The 19,307-nt window shown below is 38.2% G+C and overlaps 1 protein-coding gene across 4 annotated transcripts in view; it reads left to right on the top strand.

The window, feature by feature from the left end:
* LOC146518007 (metabotropic glutamate receptor 4-like) overlaps positions 1-10,363 on the top strand; it is a 197,185-nt gene extending 186,822 nt beyond the window's left edge. For all 4 annotated transcript variants that reach the window (XR_014873973.1, XM_085158659.1, XM_085158661.1 and 1 more), the window contains exon 11: positions 1,147-10,363. Coding sequence is in view for 3 of the 4 variants with exons in the window: in XM_085158659.1 (XP_085014785.1) it covers positions 1,147-1,196 (50 nt within the window). In the remaining variant the exon portion in view is untranslated. The remainder of the gene's footprint in view (positions 1-1,146) is intronic.
* The last annotated feature ends 8,944 nt before the right edge of the window (positions 10,364-19,307 follow it).

Genomic DNA, 19,307 nt, shown 5'->3' with positions numbered 1-19,307 from the left:
TGCATTCATTACTATTAACTGACATATATATAAACTGAAATAATATTCAATAGATAAATTATTGAATCACTAATCAAAGCCTAGTATTTGCACACATTATTAAAAAAACAAGAAAGGTGTTATCTTTTATAAAGCAGCTGAATCACTGTGTATGCCTCCTAATCTCAATACCAATAAAAATGCTTGGCACTCCTGTGACGCACTGTGGATTTATATTAGTGAGGTAAATAATGACCTCAGCAATTGAGTCAGCAGAAATTACTCAAGTGGCATTAAAAAAACCTCTTCTTGCCTTAAGTTGGAAAAGGTTTTTATCAGTCTGTGGTCAAAACCACAGGTATTGACAGCTGTTTCCTTTCATAGGAGAATAAAATAGCTGACATATATTTACTGTTAGCACAAAACCAGAAATCAATGTAAAACTTATCACAATGCTCTGCAGTAACAATAGCACAATGGTGTGAGGCCAGTCACAAAAACTACACATATCCAAACAGAGCAGCATTAATTCCATTCTTGCTTCATGTTTGTGTGGATGGTTAAAAGGGCCTTTTGTTAAAATAAGTGTCGAGAAGGCAGAGACGCTGAATTGATAGCCAGCAGCAAATTATCCTGATGGGGTTACCGTTTACAGGGGCTATACAGTGTATGGCTATTTGAATGAGCGCCATTTGTCATTGTCATCACCAGTGTGGATATATGGCTTGATGAAATTGAAAAATTCCTGTCTGGGCCAGCTCCCCCCAATGCTGAGATGTAGTGGCGATATGTCAGGATTTATCTGCTCCCACTCAGAGAATCAGCTAACATGGTCCGGGGAGACAGCTGGAAAGTTAACTCCTGATAGCTGTGAGGAAAAAAAAAATGGTAGTGGTAGCTAAAGGTAATAGTTACATTTGGCACATGCTAAGGGGAAAAACATGACCTGAGAACTAAGGAATTTTTAATAGGATCGGAATATCATAACCAATCAGGAACTAAACACATTTTTTTCAGCCCTGTGTATCAGTTTCTTACTCTTGTTACTACAGGAAGAGTGCTAAACAAAAAGAGCCTCATGCCCAAATCAGCTCCCTTTCTTAGGTTACAAACTTTTCCTCAACTGTATCAAACTCTGACTCTTCCTTCTCATTTCGTCTCTTTCAGCGTTTTCAACAAAGCAAACCTACATCAGCTACAGCAACCATGCAATCTGAAGGACAAAGGTTGTTATCACGATTCAGGATTTCCGTCCCAGCAAAGAAAACAAATCATGCAGTGGAATTTCAAGCATCCGGCAAAAATAAATAAAGTCAAATAAATTAAATAGATATGTCTTTTTTGCGGGTGGAGATCGGAGAAATATTGCACAAAGACGCGACATTGTGTGGAAAGAGCACATGAGATGCAGGGACGGACAAAACTTGGGACCAGAACAGATAACAGCACAATTTTAAGGTTCCATCTTTGGTCTGCCTCACAAGAATACATACATAAAAGAAAAATGAAAATATTTGCATGGCAGAGGCCTATAGACTGAAGGATGGAGCTTTCCTTTTCTGTGTTTACATTTCAGCTATGCCCTCTTTTAAAGACTTCTCCGTCATCTTTCGCAGCACTGACTGAAACTGAAACTGAACTACGAGTGAGAATATGTTCAGGTTCTTAATGTCGTCTGCCAGTTTTGTGAATTATAATTAATCTTCAAATCCTCAAGGCATCACAAGGGATTAATCAACACCAAAAAGGCATGAAAACATGGTCTATGGATCTCTGAGAGGGGCTTGTGTTTATTTTTATTTCTAAATGTGTTCTGGTCTCGTGAGTCAAATGACTGGAAATATTGATCGTCACAACAATGCAACAGATCTTTACCAGACTCCATGTATTTTGATTTCCTCTTCCAAGTTGCCGATGAGTTAATAAGAATGACTACACATATAAAATGGTCTCTGCCGATTTTGAGCATGCCAGTTTTAACATCCTGTGTTGTGTTGTTTAAAAAAACAAAAGGAAAAAAAAGGAATGCGTTTAAACTCTGTTGCAGTGTTGTTAAAAATTGTTTGGGCCTATTGTACGTTAAAAACTGTTCTCAAATGGTGAAGGTCTAGTGAGTGATTGTTTATCTGTGCTACAGTAAGGCCATGATTTGTATTACCAGCTAGCCCAAGGCTGCCACTGCCCTCTGCATATCTGTATGTGCTTTGAAACAGTGGCTCATGGTTAAAATAAACAGTGTTTTAGCCAGGAGATCTCACTGTGAGCTGTTATCCAGGATGACCCTACCACCACTGCCACCAGCTATTCTCACACATTCATAGTGTAAGGGTAAAGCTTAGCTGTACAGATCCATTAGTAGGGGAATTAAGATGAAGTATGCCCTTGAGAGGATCATGCAATATACCCTGAAGGTGATATCCATAATGGACCAGCTACTGAAAAAAAAAATCATGTCCTCTTCAGGCACTCTTGTGATAAGGAGGAGGTGTCAGGAAGTTGTAAGGCATTTTAGCAAATGAAATTCTAATTGCAAAACTATACAATATCTCTATCAATCACTCCGAGTTGGCAGAACAGATTAAGGGTTGGCTCCGTGCAGTATAAAAGCCCTCTATTGTCTTGGGGAAAATATTGTGGGGTCATTTGTGTTGTGAATTCAATGCTGCTTTTCATGCCTCCCTCTGTATTACTTTCAACACCATTTGTGTTGCAGAATAAAATGTCAGTGCTGACCAAATTAAATGGTAAGTTAATGTATGTTATTAAATAGATTGATGATGTCTGCTTTATGTCCTGACATATCTTAAAATTGGGGAAAAAATACAAAAGGATACAGTGCCTGGCTAGCTATGTATTTGTTAAACCTCATGAAAACTAATGAAGTGTGTGAAGCATGTTTAGTTTTTTTTTTATACAAAATTTTATTTCTATTAAAAATGTTTTAAAACATTATTGTCCATTTTCACATTTCTGTAATTCAAGAAAGTTGAAAATTGGTTTGTTTATTATTTTATTTTCAACAGGTTATCATTAACAGTTCCTGTCTTGTCTTGTACATATGTTGCTTGAGTTTTAAAAAAAAGAAAGAGAAAATGATACATTAGCAAACTTACAATATCCCTAGCTAAATGATTGGCAGCACTTCTGTGTGAGTGAGTGTGTACTTTGTTCCCAATGTAAAGTGTTTGTCCGCCCTGAAGAAAATAAGACAATGGGTGACATCCTCTGAATAATACGTTGCCACAATTGCTCTGATAATAGTGCTGGAAGAACACAGAGTTGGTGGAAAGAAACATGAAATTATTTTAAATGAATGGGGAGCCCCTACTTGCATCCAAGGCCTTTGCATGCAGAAAGCTCTCTGCATCTATCATCTTCTCCACGCCTCCCTGATAGTGTGAGCCCACAATACAACAAAAGGCTTGGAAAATAACAGTCATTGCATAGCAAGAGGAAGAAGAAACAGAGCACAGAAAAATGACGCACTTCAGTACATTATCAGTACATTATTAGAATCATCATTATTAATAGATCTGGAAGAAAACCCATCAAAAACCAGTCCTCCATCTCAGTAGGTTTTCTAATGACTACTGGAGATGATCCAAAAAGCAGATCACAAGACATGCTTGTACATCTCTCATGCTTTTAAAAACACAAGCTATAAGCATACACTGTCCAAATGTTTATTACAATTCATTTAAGTTCACCAACAGCGCAGGTATGTAATAAGATTGATCTGATCTACATAACTTGACACCCTATACCACACCTCAGTAAATCCATACATTTAAACTACAACTGATAAAACAATCATTCAATTCAAAAACTGCAGTATCTTCTAAATGGTAAAAACTTCAGTTCGCAAACTTTTAATGTGAAACAGCTGAAGAAGGGCACAGCAAATGGGAGGTGATCATAATGAATCAGTGGTACACTACATGCTGTTTGGAATCATTATCACCAATCCTGATATACTGCTAAATTCAAACCAACAATATGGTGAGAATTGCATTAGTTTATCAGTTCATGACATAAATGATTTTGCATATTTAGCACCAAAACACAGTTTGCAATATGTATGTATGTGTCTGAAAGTGGATCTCTCCTTTTTGATTCTGTTCTGCTTATCAGCAAGTGGTGGCAGTACTATTCCATAAAACGCAGCAGTGAGCCAACTGCAGACAATCAGATCTACATTTTTATGTTTTGTGTTTTCTAAGAAAAGCAAACAAAATTGGATTTTTGCAATGCCTGCCATCAGAGGAATGTTAGCAAAGTCCTTCTGGAGGCAATGAGCAATCTTGAGCTATATGTGTTATTGTAAATGTATGTTTGAACAACTACATTACTGCATCAAATACAGTAACGTAATTGTTGACCGATGATGTCATGGATGTGCTATGAGCATGCAGAGGTAGGACCCAAATGCAGGGCTTGAACACAAAGGTATTAACTAAGGAAGGCAGATTTTATTGCTGTAGGGCCAAACACAACCTGGCAAACCTGGAACCTGGGAAACTGAACTAAGAAACTAGGAGCTAGGAGAAAACTAAGAGTAATGAGCAAAACTGAGGAGCTCGGGGAAACACACAGCAATGTGGAAAACGTGACAACATGCAGAGGAAGACAGAGGAGTAAAATACACAGAGGATAACGAGGAGATGGGAAACAGGAGGGAAACACAGCTGGAGCTAATCAGATTAACGGCACAGGACAGGAGACTATCAAAGTAAAAACAGAAATGTGGGACACACACTAAGACACGGACTGACTGAATACAGGAAACAGAAGAGGTGAGAGACACGACTGGAAAACAGATGAACAAACATGGCGACAGAATTAACATTCATGAAAGACAGGACAGACTACACACTGAACATGGACATAGGGGAGGCAAGTAAACAGAATGAGTAATACAGCTAAAACAAAGAATATAAATCAAACACTGGGTCACAGACCCAGGACCATGACAAGTTATTTTGATCCAATGTCATAATGGTGTAGAGATAATGATTGTCTCTGGCTCACCCCATCAGACTACTTTAACAAATGTCATCCTAATACATATAATTAATACAGTAAGAAGCAAATAGATAAGTACACTTAAGTGAACTAAGTGTGACATTATCTTTGAGGTAACAAAATATTCCTGACATCAAACATTTGCCAGTGGCAATGATATCTTGCAGCAGGAGTTAAATGCTCTAACCACTGAGTTCCAATAGAATACAGCCCAAAAATAAGATCAGCACTCAGCACCAAACAACTGAACTCAACACTTATTCTGGTTCTCAACAACAAATCCACCAAACTCGAAGTAGACAGATTTAACCTTTGTTGTGACAGTCAAAGTGTTTATTAGAGAGATAGTTATGTGGATGATATATAATGTCTGACTAATAGAACTTATAATAGCTGAATTCATGATTGATACAAAGGACAAAAAGAAATAAACCTAGTTTAATGATTTTTTCAAATGATGGTGCAACCAGAATCTTCAGCCCATCAAAGACTTTGGTGTCTGAAACTATGGACTTTCGTCCCAACTTTGCAGGAGACATGCGAGTGTGAATGTGTTATTCTGCCAACAGCTGGCCTGTCCTTGCTTCAATGCGTCTGACTCTGAAAGAACAATATTTGGGACAACTTGAGATGTTGTTTGGCAGCACAGCGGCAAAATACACTCAAGAAAGAAAATTGTGTGGGTGGCCATATCGACACAACTGTCGAGCGATTCAATGCAATCTGTTCAACTGTGTTATTGCAGACAGGGAGATACAAATACTCAGATAAGCAATGGGGGGGGGGGGGGGGGTTATCAACACAGGCTAATGATACACGTATGAACCAGTATGACGCTAGAAATGTACAACTACATCTCTGATGAGGTGGTCTCATGATATGAATAGTGACAGCGAAATCAAGAAAGTAAGCTTCCGTTTTGAATATAGATCTCTCCTCAGCATTATGTGATCTTGGTAAAAGAGACAGCTGCTTTAGAATAGTGGAATAAATGAATTTCAATGCTACTCACACAATAGGGGAAAATATTAACATAGCGTCCATGCAAACCCCACCATTTGACAACTGGATCATAGAGCAAGCAATAATGCTTTCATATGTTCTTGAAATCATCTTGTCCATGTCAAGTCTTTAAAATGTGTAAATGCAAGACATCTGTCTTTGCTCTGAAAAGCACTGCAAAAGTAATATAATTTGGTTTTAGTCATCAAAAACATTTCATTAAGCATTTAATCTGGATCTGACTGCAGTGGATGGGAAGTGAAGTGCCAAAGCTGAGACAATCCTCATGCAAGTATGAATAGCTGAGCCGATAAAATGTTTATTCACTAGTCCACTCCCGTGTGCACCTCAGAATAATACAATACAACTGCCCTCAGGTGACAGAATGAGTGCAGGAGCACATTTGTCTCGAATTGAGCACCAATATACAGCAGGATTTGAGAGAAGCAATGCAGTGATGCTTTCTCTCTGGGGTCCCGTGACTGGGCTCTCTCAGCTGTGCAGCTATGCTATTGTATACCATCACAAATGCAACACTGACAGGGGCTGCTTTGCTGTAAAAAGCCTGATCTAGAGGCAGCGTCAGTCGAAGAGGCTCAACCAATTCACTGTGGACAGAAACAGAAATGAATGCGTGAATTAAAAAAAAAATACCAGCATGTAACAAAAATAAACTGGAAATGTTTGAAAAGCTGTCTGTCCCATTTCTTTAAACATTTAAACCCCTAACATTTCATTCATCTTTTGTCTTAGTGATCACAGACATGCTACTATAGCTCATACAGTACACAGTGCATACACTATGTTGCTAGGAAACAGTACCTCATGAATATCCTGCAGTTACTGCGCAATCAAAGGAGTAATGTTCTGATAATGCAGTCACTGCATAAAAGCAAAACGTTGAATATACTCACCAAAATGTGTTACACTGCAGTTTTTTGTTTTTGTTTTTGTAGTGTGTTGCATGCAACATTGTAAACAAGACTGCACTGATGCATGTGCTGCACCATCATTTCACTTTTTGTTTAATGCTTCAGAAAGGTACTTTATTTCCATTTTCTCTGCAATGGCAAAAATGTTACTAAAAAGTGTGAATATGTTATCAGCATTAATGCTAGATCTGCATATTGTAAATAAAGAATAAAGAAATTAGAGAAAAGAAAAATACCACACTGCTCTGACAGCCAGTACTTGACTAGAAATGCCAACCAAGTTTCATTAATTCATTCCACTGTGCCAGAAGCATTATTTTACTTGCTTTACTTGCTTATTTTACTTATTTCATTGGGACATGAAGATATCATTTGCAATTTCAAGTCAGAGGTTAAGGTTTTAAAGAAAACACACTCCTCTGTAACGCTCAACACGTCATCATCTTGACTGTGGAGTCCATTGAACAATATTTCTAATTGAGCCCCAGGGAAGATGAAGATCCAGACAAGTGCTGTAAGTAGAGCTCCCCAGGTTAAAGAGAGACACTGTGGTAATGTGTTTTCCTCTGGGGAGAAAAAAAAAAGTGTGAGGAGGTGGGTAAAGTCTTTACAATGAAACTAGGCCATCCTAAAAAGAACAGGGAAAGGCTGTGACAGTAGAATGCAGAGCCTAGTTTACCGCAACCTGGGTCTCATATTCACCACCAATAATGCTTTCATTTGCTATGCACCACTTCACTCTCTCCTTTTAGCTCAGTCGACCTCAAACGCACAGTGCTCTCTGTTAAATACATCTTCTTAGGTATTCTGTCAGAGAGTCGTTTCACTGTCCAAATCTAGATTTTGATTATACAAACAACGACAGGAATATATTGTATGTTTATGCTGATTCAAAAATGTGGCAGCACTGACATGACGTTCTTTTAAAATTTAATGTATTTTGTTAATATTTAATGCTTCTATTCATATTACACAACAACAGAATTTATATTTCTAACCTGTCATTTCTCTTTCTGTGCACCTGAATATGTCCTGTATTTATTTATTTGAACTGAATTTCCTTAAATGCCATACCAGTATGTATGATCGCTATTACCATGGTGGTGTCATAACATTATAAATTAGTCCACCATTACCAATTACTGGATTTACTGTCATGAAATTCCTTCAGGGTTCTTCATTATAGCCTGTGTCATGGTCCAGTACAGTTTAAAATCTAATTTCTGTTTTTGGTTATAGTTTTAGTTATATTTAAATCCCTGAGTTAGCTTCAATGATTTGGACCCCTGGGTTGTTATCACACTGACTGATAATACCTCCTTTGCCACAGTGAAAACCCTCTGGAGCAAATCATATAGTTTTAATACTACAAGCCATGATCAGTAGTTTAAAAGAAAAAGACAGTCATTATGTTATTAAAGTTTTACACTACTACTTGCTCACTCTGACACAACCAGGGTTTTTTTTTATGATTTGCATAAAAACCCATGAGATGGGATAAAGGGTAGAATGAACTTTTTAAACTCAGGCTTTCTGCTTGAGATCCATAAAAAGGCATGTTTGAAGAGTCATTTGAGTTTTCTTCTAGTAACATCAGTTACTTACATCATTCACAGTATGTTAATAACTTTTTCTGTATTACTAGTCGTCACTAGAAATGCCTTGATCCTTTGCTCATCCTGAAGCTGCTGGTTTGTGGGTGGCTCTGAGCTCTAGATAGCTTAAGCTTTAGACATTTTTTTTCTTTTTCATCCTCTTTAAAATTTCCATGTCGAACTGGAGGAAGGCAATTTAAGTATCTGATTCTGTTTTTGACAACATTGTTGTGCTGTTGAACAAAGGTCACCAGGAGGAGTTCCCGGTAAACTTTTTGTGTCCACCTCTGTGTACATGAGGAACCTACTGACATGTTAGCATGTGGCTGTGATTCTACACGTGATTCTGGTCCCTGGATGGTTGTTTAGTGCATCTCAAAAGTGGATATGTGTATAACCTTCACAATTTTTAAACTCTGTTTCAAAAAAGGCTATATTATTAGTATCGGGGCTCTACTCAGATCTGCCCAGATAAAAAGAGAGCCATCTTTGTGCATTGAGAACTCTGGCTTTAGGGTCAAAATATCTGACTAACCCTTTAATCTTGCTTGGTAGTACATGCCTCCAGATGGAACTCGAACTGTGGAACACATCAAGTAATTGCAGACTATTGAGAAAGCCACTTTTCCACATTTTACATGTCATTTGGTAGTGGTCTAGTTTTTGCATGTCATTTTACAAAGTGTCATTTTATAGCATTGCATCTTGAATTAGGGGTAGGAGATAGGCCTAAATTGTTATTAGCTATAAATAAAAGCTGTTAAATACGACTTTAGCTGCACACATGTATTGTATTAAGACACAAAATGACTCAAGAAGAATAGTGGCCTGAATTTTTGATATCAGTCTTGTAACTGACAAAATAGCAGGCCACTGACAGCAGGTCACTGACACAAAAGAACACCTTATTACAAGCACTCAAATGTTAACTATGATACTGTACATTTGAAAAAGTAGGGCACAGTAAAGCTTAATACTTGGTAAAATTCAACTGACTCACTAGAGAACAGATTTTTATCTTTTGTTGTTTAAACCTCTGAGCACTCTAACTCTTTTGTTGTACCTCTCTTCTTCTGCTGAGCAAGTGTTACTAGCAGTAACTAACAGCAGAAAGGAAGTTGTTATTTCAAAAATGTAAACCTAAAAATCCAGGTGTAGACATTGTTGAGCAATTGGTATTGATTGGTATTGATTTTATCTTCGATCCGTGGAGAGGACATTATTTTTTAAAATTGTGGTTTAAATAAAGTGTTTTAATAGTGCAAAGACTGTAAAGTATGTCTGCTTTTTATATGATTTTTTTTGCAAGCGTTTAAGTATTTTAGTCATGGTTCTTGAGCCAAACCTAATCTAAACATAGAAAGTTTGACAAATTGAGCATTGTGGCTGTTCTCAAATGATGCAAAGTCAAACCTAGCTGTAATTCCAACAGCCATGATGATCTTAGTGCCAGCCAGCATCAGCTTATGGCTCAGCTGATGCAGTTCTATGCATCCAAGTGGCAAATTTCAAATACTATTGAAGCTGCTTTAGCCTGCCCACAGTTGCGGTGCAGCTGCATCCCGCTTTGTAGCCTACCTCCAACCTAGCTCCTCCCTTCGTGCTTTGTCCGACTTAATCATTGTCAAATCTGTTTTCAAAGATGCCCGGACTGTTCTATGCTGTGGCCTTGCTGGTGCTCCTCTAACTTCTGGCTTTCTATCGACACATTGGATGGACCATCCTTTGCTTTCAACATCCAGTCATGTGAAAAAAAAAAACCAAAGTCTATAACAATACATAAAAAGTCATCCAGATCTTACTAGACTTTAAACGAGGTAAATACAATCTCAGGTGCGCAATAACACAACATATTACATCATGTTAATATTTAACAAAAATATACTAAAAATACAAACATTGTGCACCCCAAGATTCAATGGCTTGTACACCTACATCTTTTCTTCTGAAGCAATTCTGTTGTAGATTTGCTGGTGTGCTGGGGATCATTCCCCTGTTGTATGACCCAATTTCACCCAAGCTTTAGGTGCCTGACAGATGCCGCACACTTGACTCTGGAATACATTGGTATACAGAGGAGTTCATAGTCAACTTAATGACTGCAAGATGTTCAGGTCAGGCTGTAAATCCTCACTCCTCCACCACAATGGTTGACAACTGGCATTAAGTGTTTGCACTGATACAATCTGTCTAGTTTACACCAAACACAGCACTGTTCTCTATGGCTTAATTTTTCCACTTTGGTCTTATCAGTCTAAAGGACATTGTTTCAGAAATCTTGTGGTTTTTCCAGGTGGAACTTTAAAATAAGATAAGATAAGATAAGATAAGATAACCTTTATTAGCCTTAACCATTAACCTTTACAAACCTAAGGTGTGCTGCTACGTTCTTTTCAGAGAGAAGAATCTTTCTGGTAGCACTTCCAAACACGCCACACATACTGTAATAAATTGTAACATTTGACATGCTAACTGAGTCCTGAAGAATCTGAGATTTACTTCTTGGGGTTTTTGTCATTTCTCTGTGTACTGACCTTGAGTGGATTTGCTGAGATGTCCGCAAATCTGGTAAGACTGGCAATTGTATTGAATGTTTTCCATTTGTGAATAATCTTTTTTACTATAGAATGATGGTCTTGAAATTGTTTGGAAATGGCTTTATAATGTTTCTGAGATTGAGCAGGAGAAACATGTGCTTCTCTAAGATTCAAATGATTTTTTTTTTTATCATGTCTTGATACATAAAACCTTCGAAATGAAGGAGGATGCACTTTTTGCCATGACTTTATGAATAAGCGACAAGGTCCCAGAAGTGAGCAATGCCATCAAAGGTACATTGGTGCAGATGGAAATAATCTTCCTCTGACTTTAGCGGCTGTGAGTGAAACAATCATAGCTACGGTGAAACTAAAAGAATTCAACAATTAATCCATGACTCAGTGCAAAGAAAATTAAATGATTATGGTCGAGCAAGAACGCCTGAGTCAGTCACAAGTAAGGGAACTGACTAACTAGCTGTTTTCCAGATTTTTTACATTTTATTTGGACTTCTGAACTGTCTCAAGTTTGTTTTACATATTTTATTTCATCACATGTTGTACTTGTGATATCTGAGACTATAATAGGTAGCAGGTAATTCAAAGAGAAACATCCTAAGAATGAGACTCATGTGTGATGTTATACAATAAAATACTGGAGCAGAATGTGACTTAAAATGGTTAATAAATAATGGGGGCTGGACTATAATGGTGATTGTCTATGTATAACTAATGGAATGACAAAGTGGACAATGAGTACTCCGAGAAGATCCACATTTATCTTTCATCTCACGAGGGACTCTGGAACAACTTTGTGTGGACTTCGCTAAGAAGTAGGTCAAGTCTAGATAGAGGTGAACTCAATCCCTAAAGCTGTTAAAAATCATGATTTATTGCAAACCATTCAAAGCCCTTCACTGCATTAATACTGGATGAAAATGTGATACATAGGGTAAAAAAAGCTTTCTAGTTTTATAAGCAAACATTGGTGTCTGGTCACGGAGAAGATGGGAGCTCATATTGTAATATATTGTCAGAGAGTCCAACATAAGAGGAAATATGGGCCCATTTTTAATATAGTTCAACCTTCCAGGCAGATAGTAGGGCAAGGGTCTTCTAATATGACCACTCATATTTTTACAAATATTCTCCAATTTAAGAAACACCGGCTCTGATTATATTCACAAAGATTTTCTCGCTACAAACAATAACCGAGATATTTGCTCAATTTCCATGGAGGCAGGTTGGCAACAAACTATAAGGATTATGAGCTACAAGGGGATGTTTATCTCTTTGAGTCTCACTTTTCTACCACAGAAACTGTAATTCCCCTGGATTGATTTGGTTGTTAAATGTTCTATTGAGATTAATATTAGATCCACAGCCTGTTTTTCCTATAAATACAACTATGCTTAAAATGACTTTGTGCTCTCACTCTTCAAGCCAAAAAGCCTTTTTACAAATTTGATACATGTTGATCTTTTAAAGTAGAATATTCTACACACTAAAATCTGCAATACCATCATCTTTTACCCATTATAGGACTTCAGAAACAAGCACCTAATATTACTAAATTACTGCCTTGTGTTTTCTTGCAAAAAACTTTTTACTCGAGGCCTGTTTATTTACTAACTCAGCAGTTGCAGAGCAGCATTAGTCTAATAATTTTAATTTCAATAATCAACTTAAATAACCCGGCTCTGCTAAATATTCCAGTGTGTTCAGCAAAGAGTTTTAAACTCATGTGCAGCAGATTTTCAGTACTTTATCACTTACACCAGCTGCCTGGCTCCAGCCGAAGACGACACCATAAGGGTGAACGAAAATGGTAAAAAACCTGGAATATAATGAGATACAACTCCTTGTAAAGTTTTATAACACTAAGCAGGGTTGCGGATTCAGGTGACAATTACCTTTATTGCCCCTGTACCCATATGACTGACTCTTTTCACACCATCACACATTATTGTTACATCTCCATTTCCATCCATCCATCCATCTTCATCCGCTTTATCCGAAGCCGGGTCGCGGGGGCAGCAGCCTAAGCAACATCTCCATTTCATAATTTTAAAAAAGTACATACAAGTGTATGAGTGTGCTATTTTAGCTTTTTGAGTTATGCGTGAGAGAATACTAGCAAAGCAAATAAAACCATATTCACAGTTACACATATTTCAGGGGAAACCCATTTTCTTTGAAAAGCCTCTGAGCATGTCACATGTAGACTGTCATTAAGTTAGTATTTTGAAGAGAGAATAGCTATGAGGATGCACTTCCTCATATAAATGACATTGAATGAAATGACATTAAAGCAGTCTGATGTATGGCTATCAAGATAGACAACTGACAGGTGGCCAGATGGACAGATTTCTCAAATTATACTCATTAATGTCATGTAATAGTAATTGCAATTTCATGACCTCCTCTTAAGGGCACAGCTACATATCTAAATGGACCACAAACTAAACAAAGGTGAAAGCTTTAACTTTACATTTTTTACATATTTGTAATGCAAATTTCAAACTTAAGGTTCATATAGTTTTGGGAATAACAACTGAGACAGTATTTTTTTTCCCAGTGAAAACTATAAACATGGTGACACTACTGCTTTTTGACTCAAGGCAAAAAATTTAAATTTACCACTGGGCCTCCAAAGTCTCCAAATGTATGTTCAACAGTCTGTGACAAATGCTATTAGTCACAATGTCCCTCTGATGTAGAGGGTATGATATAGGGCCTCATCAAGCCTTATCCAACTTAATCACTCTGAGTTTCAAGTCTTGATGAGTGCACAAAGTGCCTCTTTCTCTCTTGCTTCACTTGTCACCTTAAGGCTTTACTCTGTGCTCTCACAATCTTGGCAACAAAAAATATTAAAATAAAATATACAAATGTCTTTTTTCCCCCATGTTTTTTACTTGGGAAGATATTATAACTGAACAAAATAAGGTTGTTAAAGAAAACATCTGAAACGTAATAAATAAAAAGTCAGTTCAAAGTATTAGAACAAGGAGGTGATTTTTGTAATATGCCTCCATGCATCATTATGATGGTTTTTAAAGGAGTTGAAGACTTAACTTTCAGCTTTAATTCAAAAGGTTAAAAAACAAATAAATATAATTCTAAACATACTTTTTTTGTAGGATGCATTTCTATTTTATGTAGATAATGGACATGTGGATGCTGCCTTCAACTGCTGAATATTTGTGGTTCTTTTTGCTTTCACTTTCATCTTCAGTAAATGGAAGTCACACTCTAATACTCTTATATTTAAGATCATTCAATTTCAAATATTAAGATGCACTTGTTTTGCTTTCAGGGCATGCTCTGGGTCATTATGCATCTGTATTATGGAGCAGCATCCAATCAACATTGTGGCATTTGTCTAGATCTGACCAGACAGTATACCTCTATACACTTCAAAATTAATCCTGTTGCTTCTATCAGCAGTCACAACATCATACAGCAATGACCCAGTTATATTGGCCATGCCATAACATTGCCTTTACCAGTTTTGACAAATGACATTGTGTACTTTGGATTATGAGCCTTCCTTTACTTCAAATTCTTCATTTCCCACTATTTGGGTACACGTCAGTCTTGGCTTCATCCATCTAAATAATCTTGCTCCTGTTTAGACATTTATTTAATGTAAGGCCACAGAATTTAAGATCATGATTAACTCCCACCTGGTTATGGGTACAGATTTGCTGGGTACAGATCAACTGATAAGACAACGTGTGAGGGTCACATCGCAACCAGCAGGTTACACCAGTAAGATGTGGTAGGTGCTGTGCTCAGCAGTAACACAAGGTTTTCTGGTGCTCTCGACATCTTGAAAGCATAGGTAGAGACAGAGTCTGTCTATTTGGAGAACCCGATAAATAACATAGTTGACTTTGGGCCAGAGGTGCCAAATTCCATCAATCCCACAAAATGGTTCAGAGAACAGTTGTTAGGCTACAAAAGTGTTGTGCCAATGTGTTCTCCCTACCAGGTTGCACCAGTCTCATACAACATAATGCTGAAACTTGGTGGTTCTGTCATGACCCATAGGTTACCAGAACAGAAGTTCTGTAGAAACTGAAAGCAATGCTGGAAATGGGGGTGATGATCTCATAGTGTCTGCTATAGCTTATACCCAACTATTCATGTCATTCAAAATGTTAAGCGAGTGAAGTGTCATGGTTTTATGCTTATCCCATGCCCCTGATCAAAAAGCTCCTGGAAGTTAACCAAGCGTTCCTGGAAGAGTTCCTTCTCCTCAGAGTCTAGGGAAGTTGGTATATCCCACTCTATTCAATATACCAACTTGATACATTTACTTTCAGTTTCTTTATTCTTTTTAGGTACCTTATGGACAGGGTGCAGCGTGTTATGCTGCTACCTGGACAATGTCATCATCTACTGCTCACCTGGCATGTGCAGCAGGTGGCCATGGTATTGGAGTCTGGGCTTATCACTAACCTGAAGAAGTATGCGGATCGATGGAGAGAGGTACAGTATCTGGGGTACCACATGGGCAGTCAACAGGTGGTCTCTTAGGCGGATGAAACTCACTTTGCTCTCATCCAAATTTGTTCCAGAGGCCAGAGCAATGCCAGGTGGAATTTGAGAGTGAAACAATCTCCACTCAGCGCTCCTTGCTTCTCTCCTCTTTGTCTCGCAGATTCATGCTTCAAACACAGGGCTCAGGGCCATATTGTTCCAGCATGGATATCAGCCAGAAACTGTCAGAGTGTGGAATCAGGCTACAGTACTGTTGAGAAAGAGTGTCCTAGGATACTGTACCCTATTACTGCCTGGGACACTCACTGGGGGCTGCAGGAGGAGACACGGGGCAGAGTGATTTAGGAACAGTGCCAGGTGAGGTGATTGGGACACCTGTTGTGCATGTGCCAGTTATCCTCTCCCTTTTTTGTGAATTAGGTACAGGCCTCTTCAAAGACACACACACGCTAACCTGGGAAGACAGCCAATAGGCTGTGGAATGGAAGACGGCTCTTCACCCTTAAAGAGTGCTCTTCATTTAACTAGATGTAGCCAAGAGTTTTTTCTTGACCTACTTTAGTTGTAGAAGTCATTTTAAGAATCTGACAAATTGATGATGTGGACCCTTCATCAACAGCTCCTTGGACTGAATATTGAGAGTTTCCATGAACAGGTGCCAAATGCAAATTCAGCTATTGGACTTCAGTAATGAATTCAATTCATTGTCCAGTTGCTTTTGAGCCCGTGGCTGTGATTTCTAAATGGTAAAACCAGAGGTGAACATCGCCATCGCTGCCCCTAGACTCTGGAATAATCTCCCAGTCGAAATCCGTACTTCGGAATCAATTCAATCGTTCAAATCCCATTTAAAAACACACTTGTTTAACTTAGCTTTTGAAACAAATTAATTTGACTTTCATTCAGTCTGCACTACACCATGTAAATTCAATTTTAAGTATAATTGTACTATTTGTTCTTTATTCTGCCTGCACTGTGGTTTTATTGTGAAGCACTTTGATGTACACTAGTTTTTTTTTAAAATGTGCTATATAAATAAACTTTGACTTGATTTGACTTGACATCTCAATTTTGTAATTTCAAATCTATTGTGGCGGTGTTGAAATTGTATATTTCAATACTTGACCTGACTGCATAATACACCAATCAAAACACAGACACAAACAGGGAGCTGATTTAGCTACTGGCTGAGTCAAAGTCAGAAATCTGGTGGACACATTCACAGTACACTAAATACTTCTTTCATCAACAACTTAACCACACCAGTCCTCAGTGATAGTCAATTAGGCGTGAGAAATAACAGGGTGCAGTCTGGTTTCTGTACTATGTGGAGCCAAATACAATGCTCATAAAAGTGACATATTTCAGCCCCCTAATTATTAACCACCATCTGCACGGTGTCTGAGGGATTAGGATGATTTTTTTGGGGAATCCTAAATAATGAACCCTGACAAACAAAGTGGCACAATGAAAGCTAATACCATATTTCAGAGGTTCAGGCTTTATGCTTAAAATGTTGATAACTGCACTAATAAGACATTACGGCGAACATCTCTGTTATTGCTCTCCATCTCAAAACGTAATGTGACATTTTTGATAGGTAGCAGGAGCTGGTTTACAATGTTAACCACTTAAGCTTAGTGCATTTGTGTTTTAATATTTACTGATGAGCACAAACAAAGACTGAAGAAAATGGGAATGTTATCTCTTTGACAGTTCAGACCAATCATTGTACAAACCAGTCCATTCAGTATGCATTGATATTGATATTTTCAGTTAGATTAAAGTGGGAGACAGTAGTTTGGAATAATTAAACATATATGGAAAATTCGCTGGTTAACTTTCTCTCTGAGAAAATAAGGATTGATTTTACTCCTATGTCATTTTAGTTCTATGCTGAGTCAGTGCGCTGTGGCAAAGAGTAAGTAGAAAGCTCAACCTTGAAAAGAAAAGGCCATAGTCTTAAAAGTCTAACGGCGCTTTCACACAAACTACACACCTCTAACTATCTTTCTCTCTCTCCTTTTTTTTAATAATTTATTTATTTTTTATTACACCACAGAGTAATACACCCAATTTAGCCTGTCTATCTCTATGTGGCTCCAAATGCCCTCTTTATTTAATTTAACACTCGTCAGGGGACAGGCAAACAACAATTTCAACCACTGAAACGAGGAATACAACCTTTTTCAACCTTTTTCTCTTACTACTCTAGAACTCAACCTTTGTTTGCAAAATGTGTCTTGTTCTAGTCCAGAATAAATGTAAACCCGTGATTACACAGACGTTTTCAGTGTTATTCTGTAGCTATGCGGGAGTCCTCAGTTCCCAAGTCACCACCTCGGCTAACCAGACGCCGCTGGACCTGCCTGCGCGTCCACAGACAGGGGGGTTGCCACACCATGAACAAAACCAATTTCCACAGGTCCACTAGGCATCAACCTTTGATCCTAAAATGTGTCTTTGCTCTAATGTCCTCCCATTCACACATCAACCGTCACTGTCACCATGTTCATATTTCACACACAGAAACACAGCAAGCGCATCTCATCAGCAGAAACACACAGAAACACAGCAAGCGCATCTCACCAGCAGAAACACACACAGAAACCTCTGAGCTCACCTTTGAAAATGCAAGCGCACCACAAGCCAGACTCTATTTCACCTCTATTTCATATTCTACACTTTGGCCGCGTTTTGGAAGTTTTTCCCCCATTTCTTGCACAGAAGCCAGTCATAGACAAAATTAATTATGGAGGGTAAAGTGGGCTGCGCCCTAGTCTCAACGTAGTAAGTTTTTAGTATCTTGCTAGAGCCAGTTCCTATAACACACTTGAATTCTAGTCTCAACGTAGAATGTTTTTAGTATCTTGCTAGAAAATTCCTATAACACACTTGAATTCAGCCTCAACTTATGTTGTTAGTATCTTGCGCCGAAAACCAGACACCGACAATTTAATGTGAAAATACGTGTAACTCAGCGAACAGATTAATTTGGAAAGCCCAATATGCACATTTGGTATTTATAATACAACAGGCTGTGCTTACCTTTTTATATTTGGACCCGGTCCTCTGTTTGCTTCGTTGCACGATCTCACCACAGGCCAAATCTGCCCCTCCTCAGCACACCAAAGATCCGGGTCACCAGGCACCAAGTTGTTGAAATCTCCCAATTCTTTGAATCTTTGGGCTGAAGGAAGGACAATACTCGGTGTATAAATGCTCAATCAACAATCCTTTATTTCCATACAATTTCCACACAATGAGCATAAACCATCCGGATGGGGAGACATGCATGAAGAGGGTTACAGCAAATCTCAAAATGGTGATGTGTTACACAGCTTCTTATAGTCTCTACTGGCCCCCCACCTTCGTAAAACCTAAACATTCACATTCTATCTGTCAAGGCGCCTAAGTTATCACCTCGGCTCCTTGTCTTTCTGCCCTCTACAACGGTGGGGGCATGGAATGTGGTCTGTTTCTGCTATTATCGGCACAAGGTCCTTTGCACACAACATTCTATGCATGATTTAGCAGTCTGACATGTCAAGAAAACAGTGTAATACATTCACAGCAGATAAATGGTGGCGCCCACCTGTCTAACAGAACCCAAAGATGGTCACATTCTTTCAACCCCAAAAATATACTGGAACACTTGTCTAACATACTACAAAAATGGTCATGTTCTTTTAACCTAAAAATATAAGGGAAACTAAGCTACATAGAATAAT

Source organism: Neolamprologus multifasciatus, chromosome 5 (assembly GCF_963576455.1).
Source record: "Neolamprologus multifasciatus chromosome 5, fNeoMul1.2, whole genome shotgun sequence".
NCBI classification, from domain to species: Eukaryota; Metazoa; Chordata; class Actinopteri; order Cichliformes; family Cichlidae; genus Neolamprologus; species Neolamprologus multifasciatus.
Note: the sequence above shows the minus strand (reverse complement) of the source record. Positions and strands in the feature narration are given on the sequence as shown.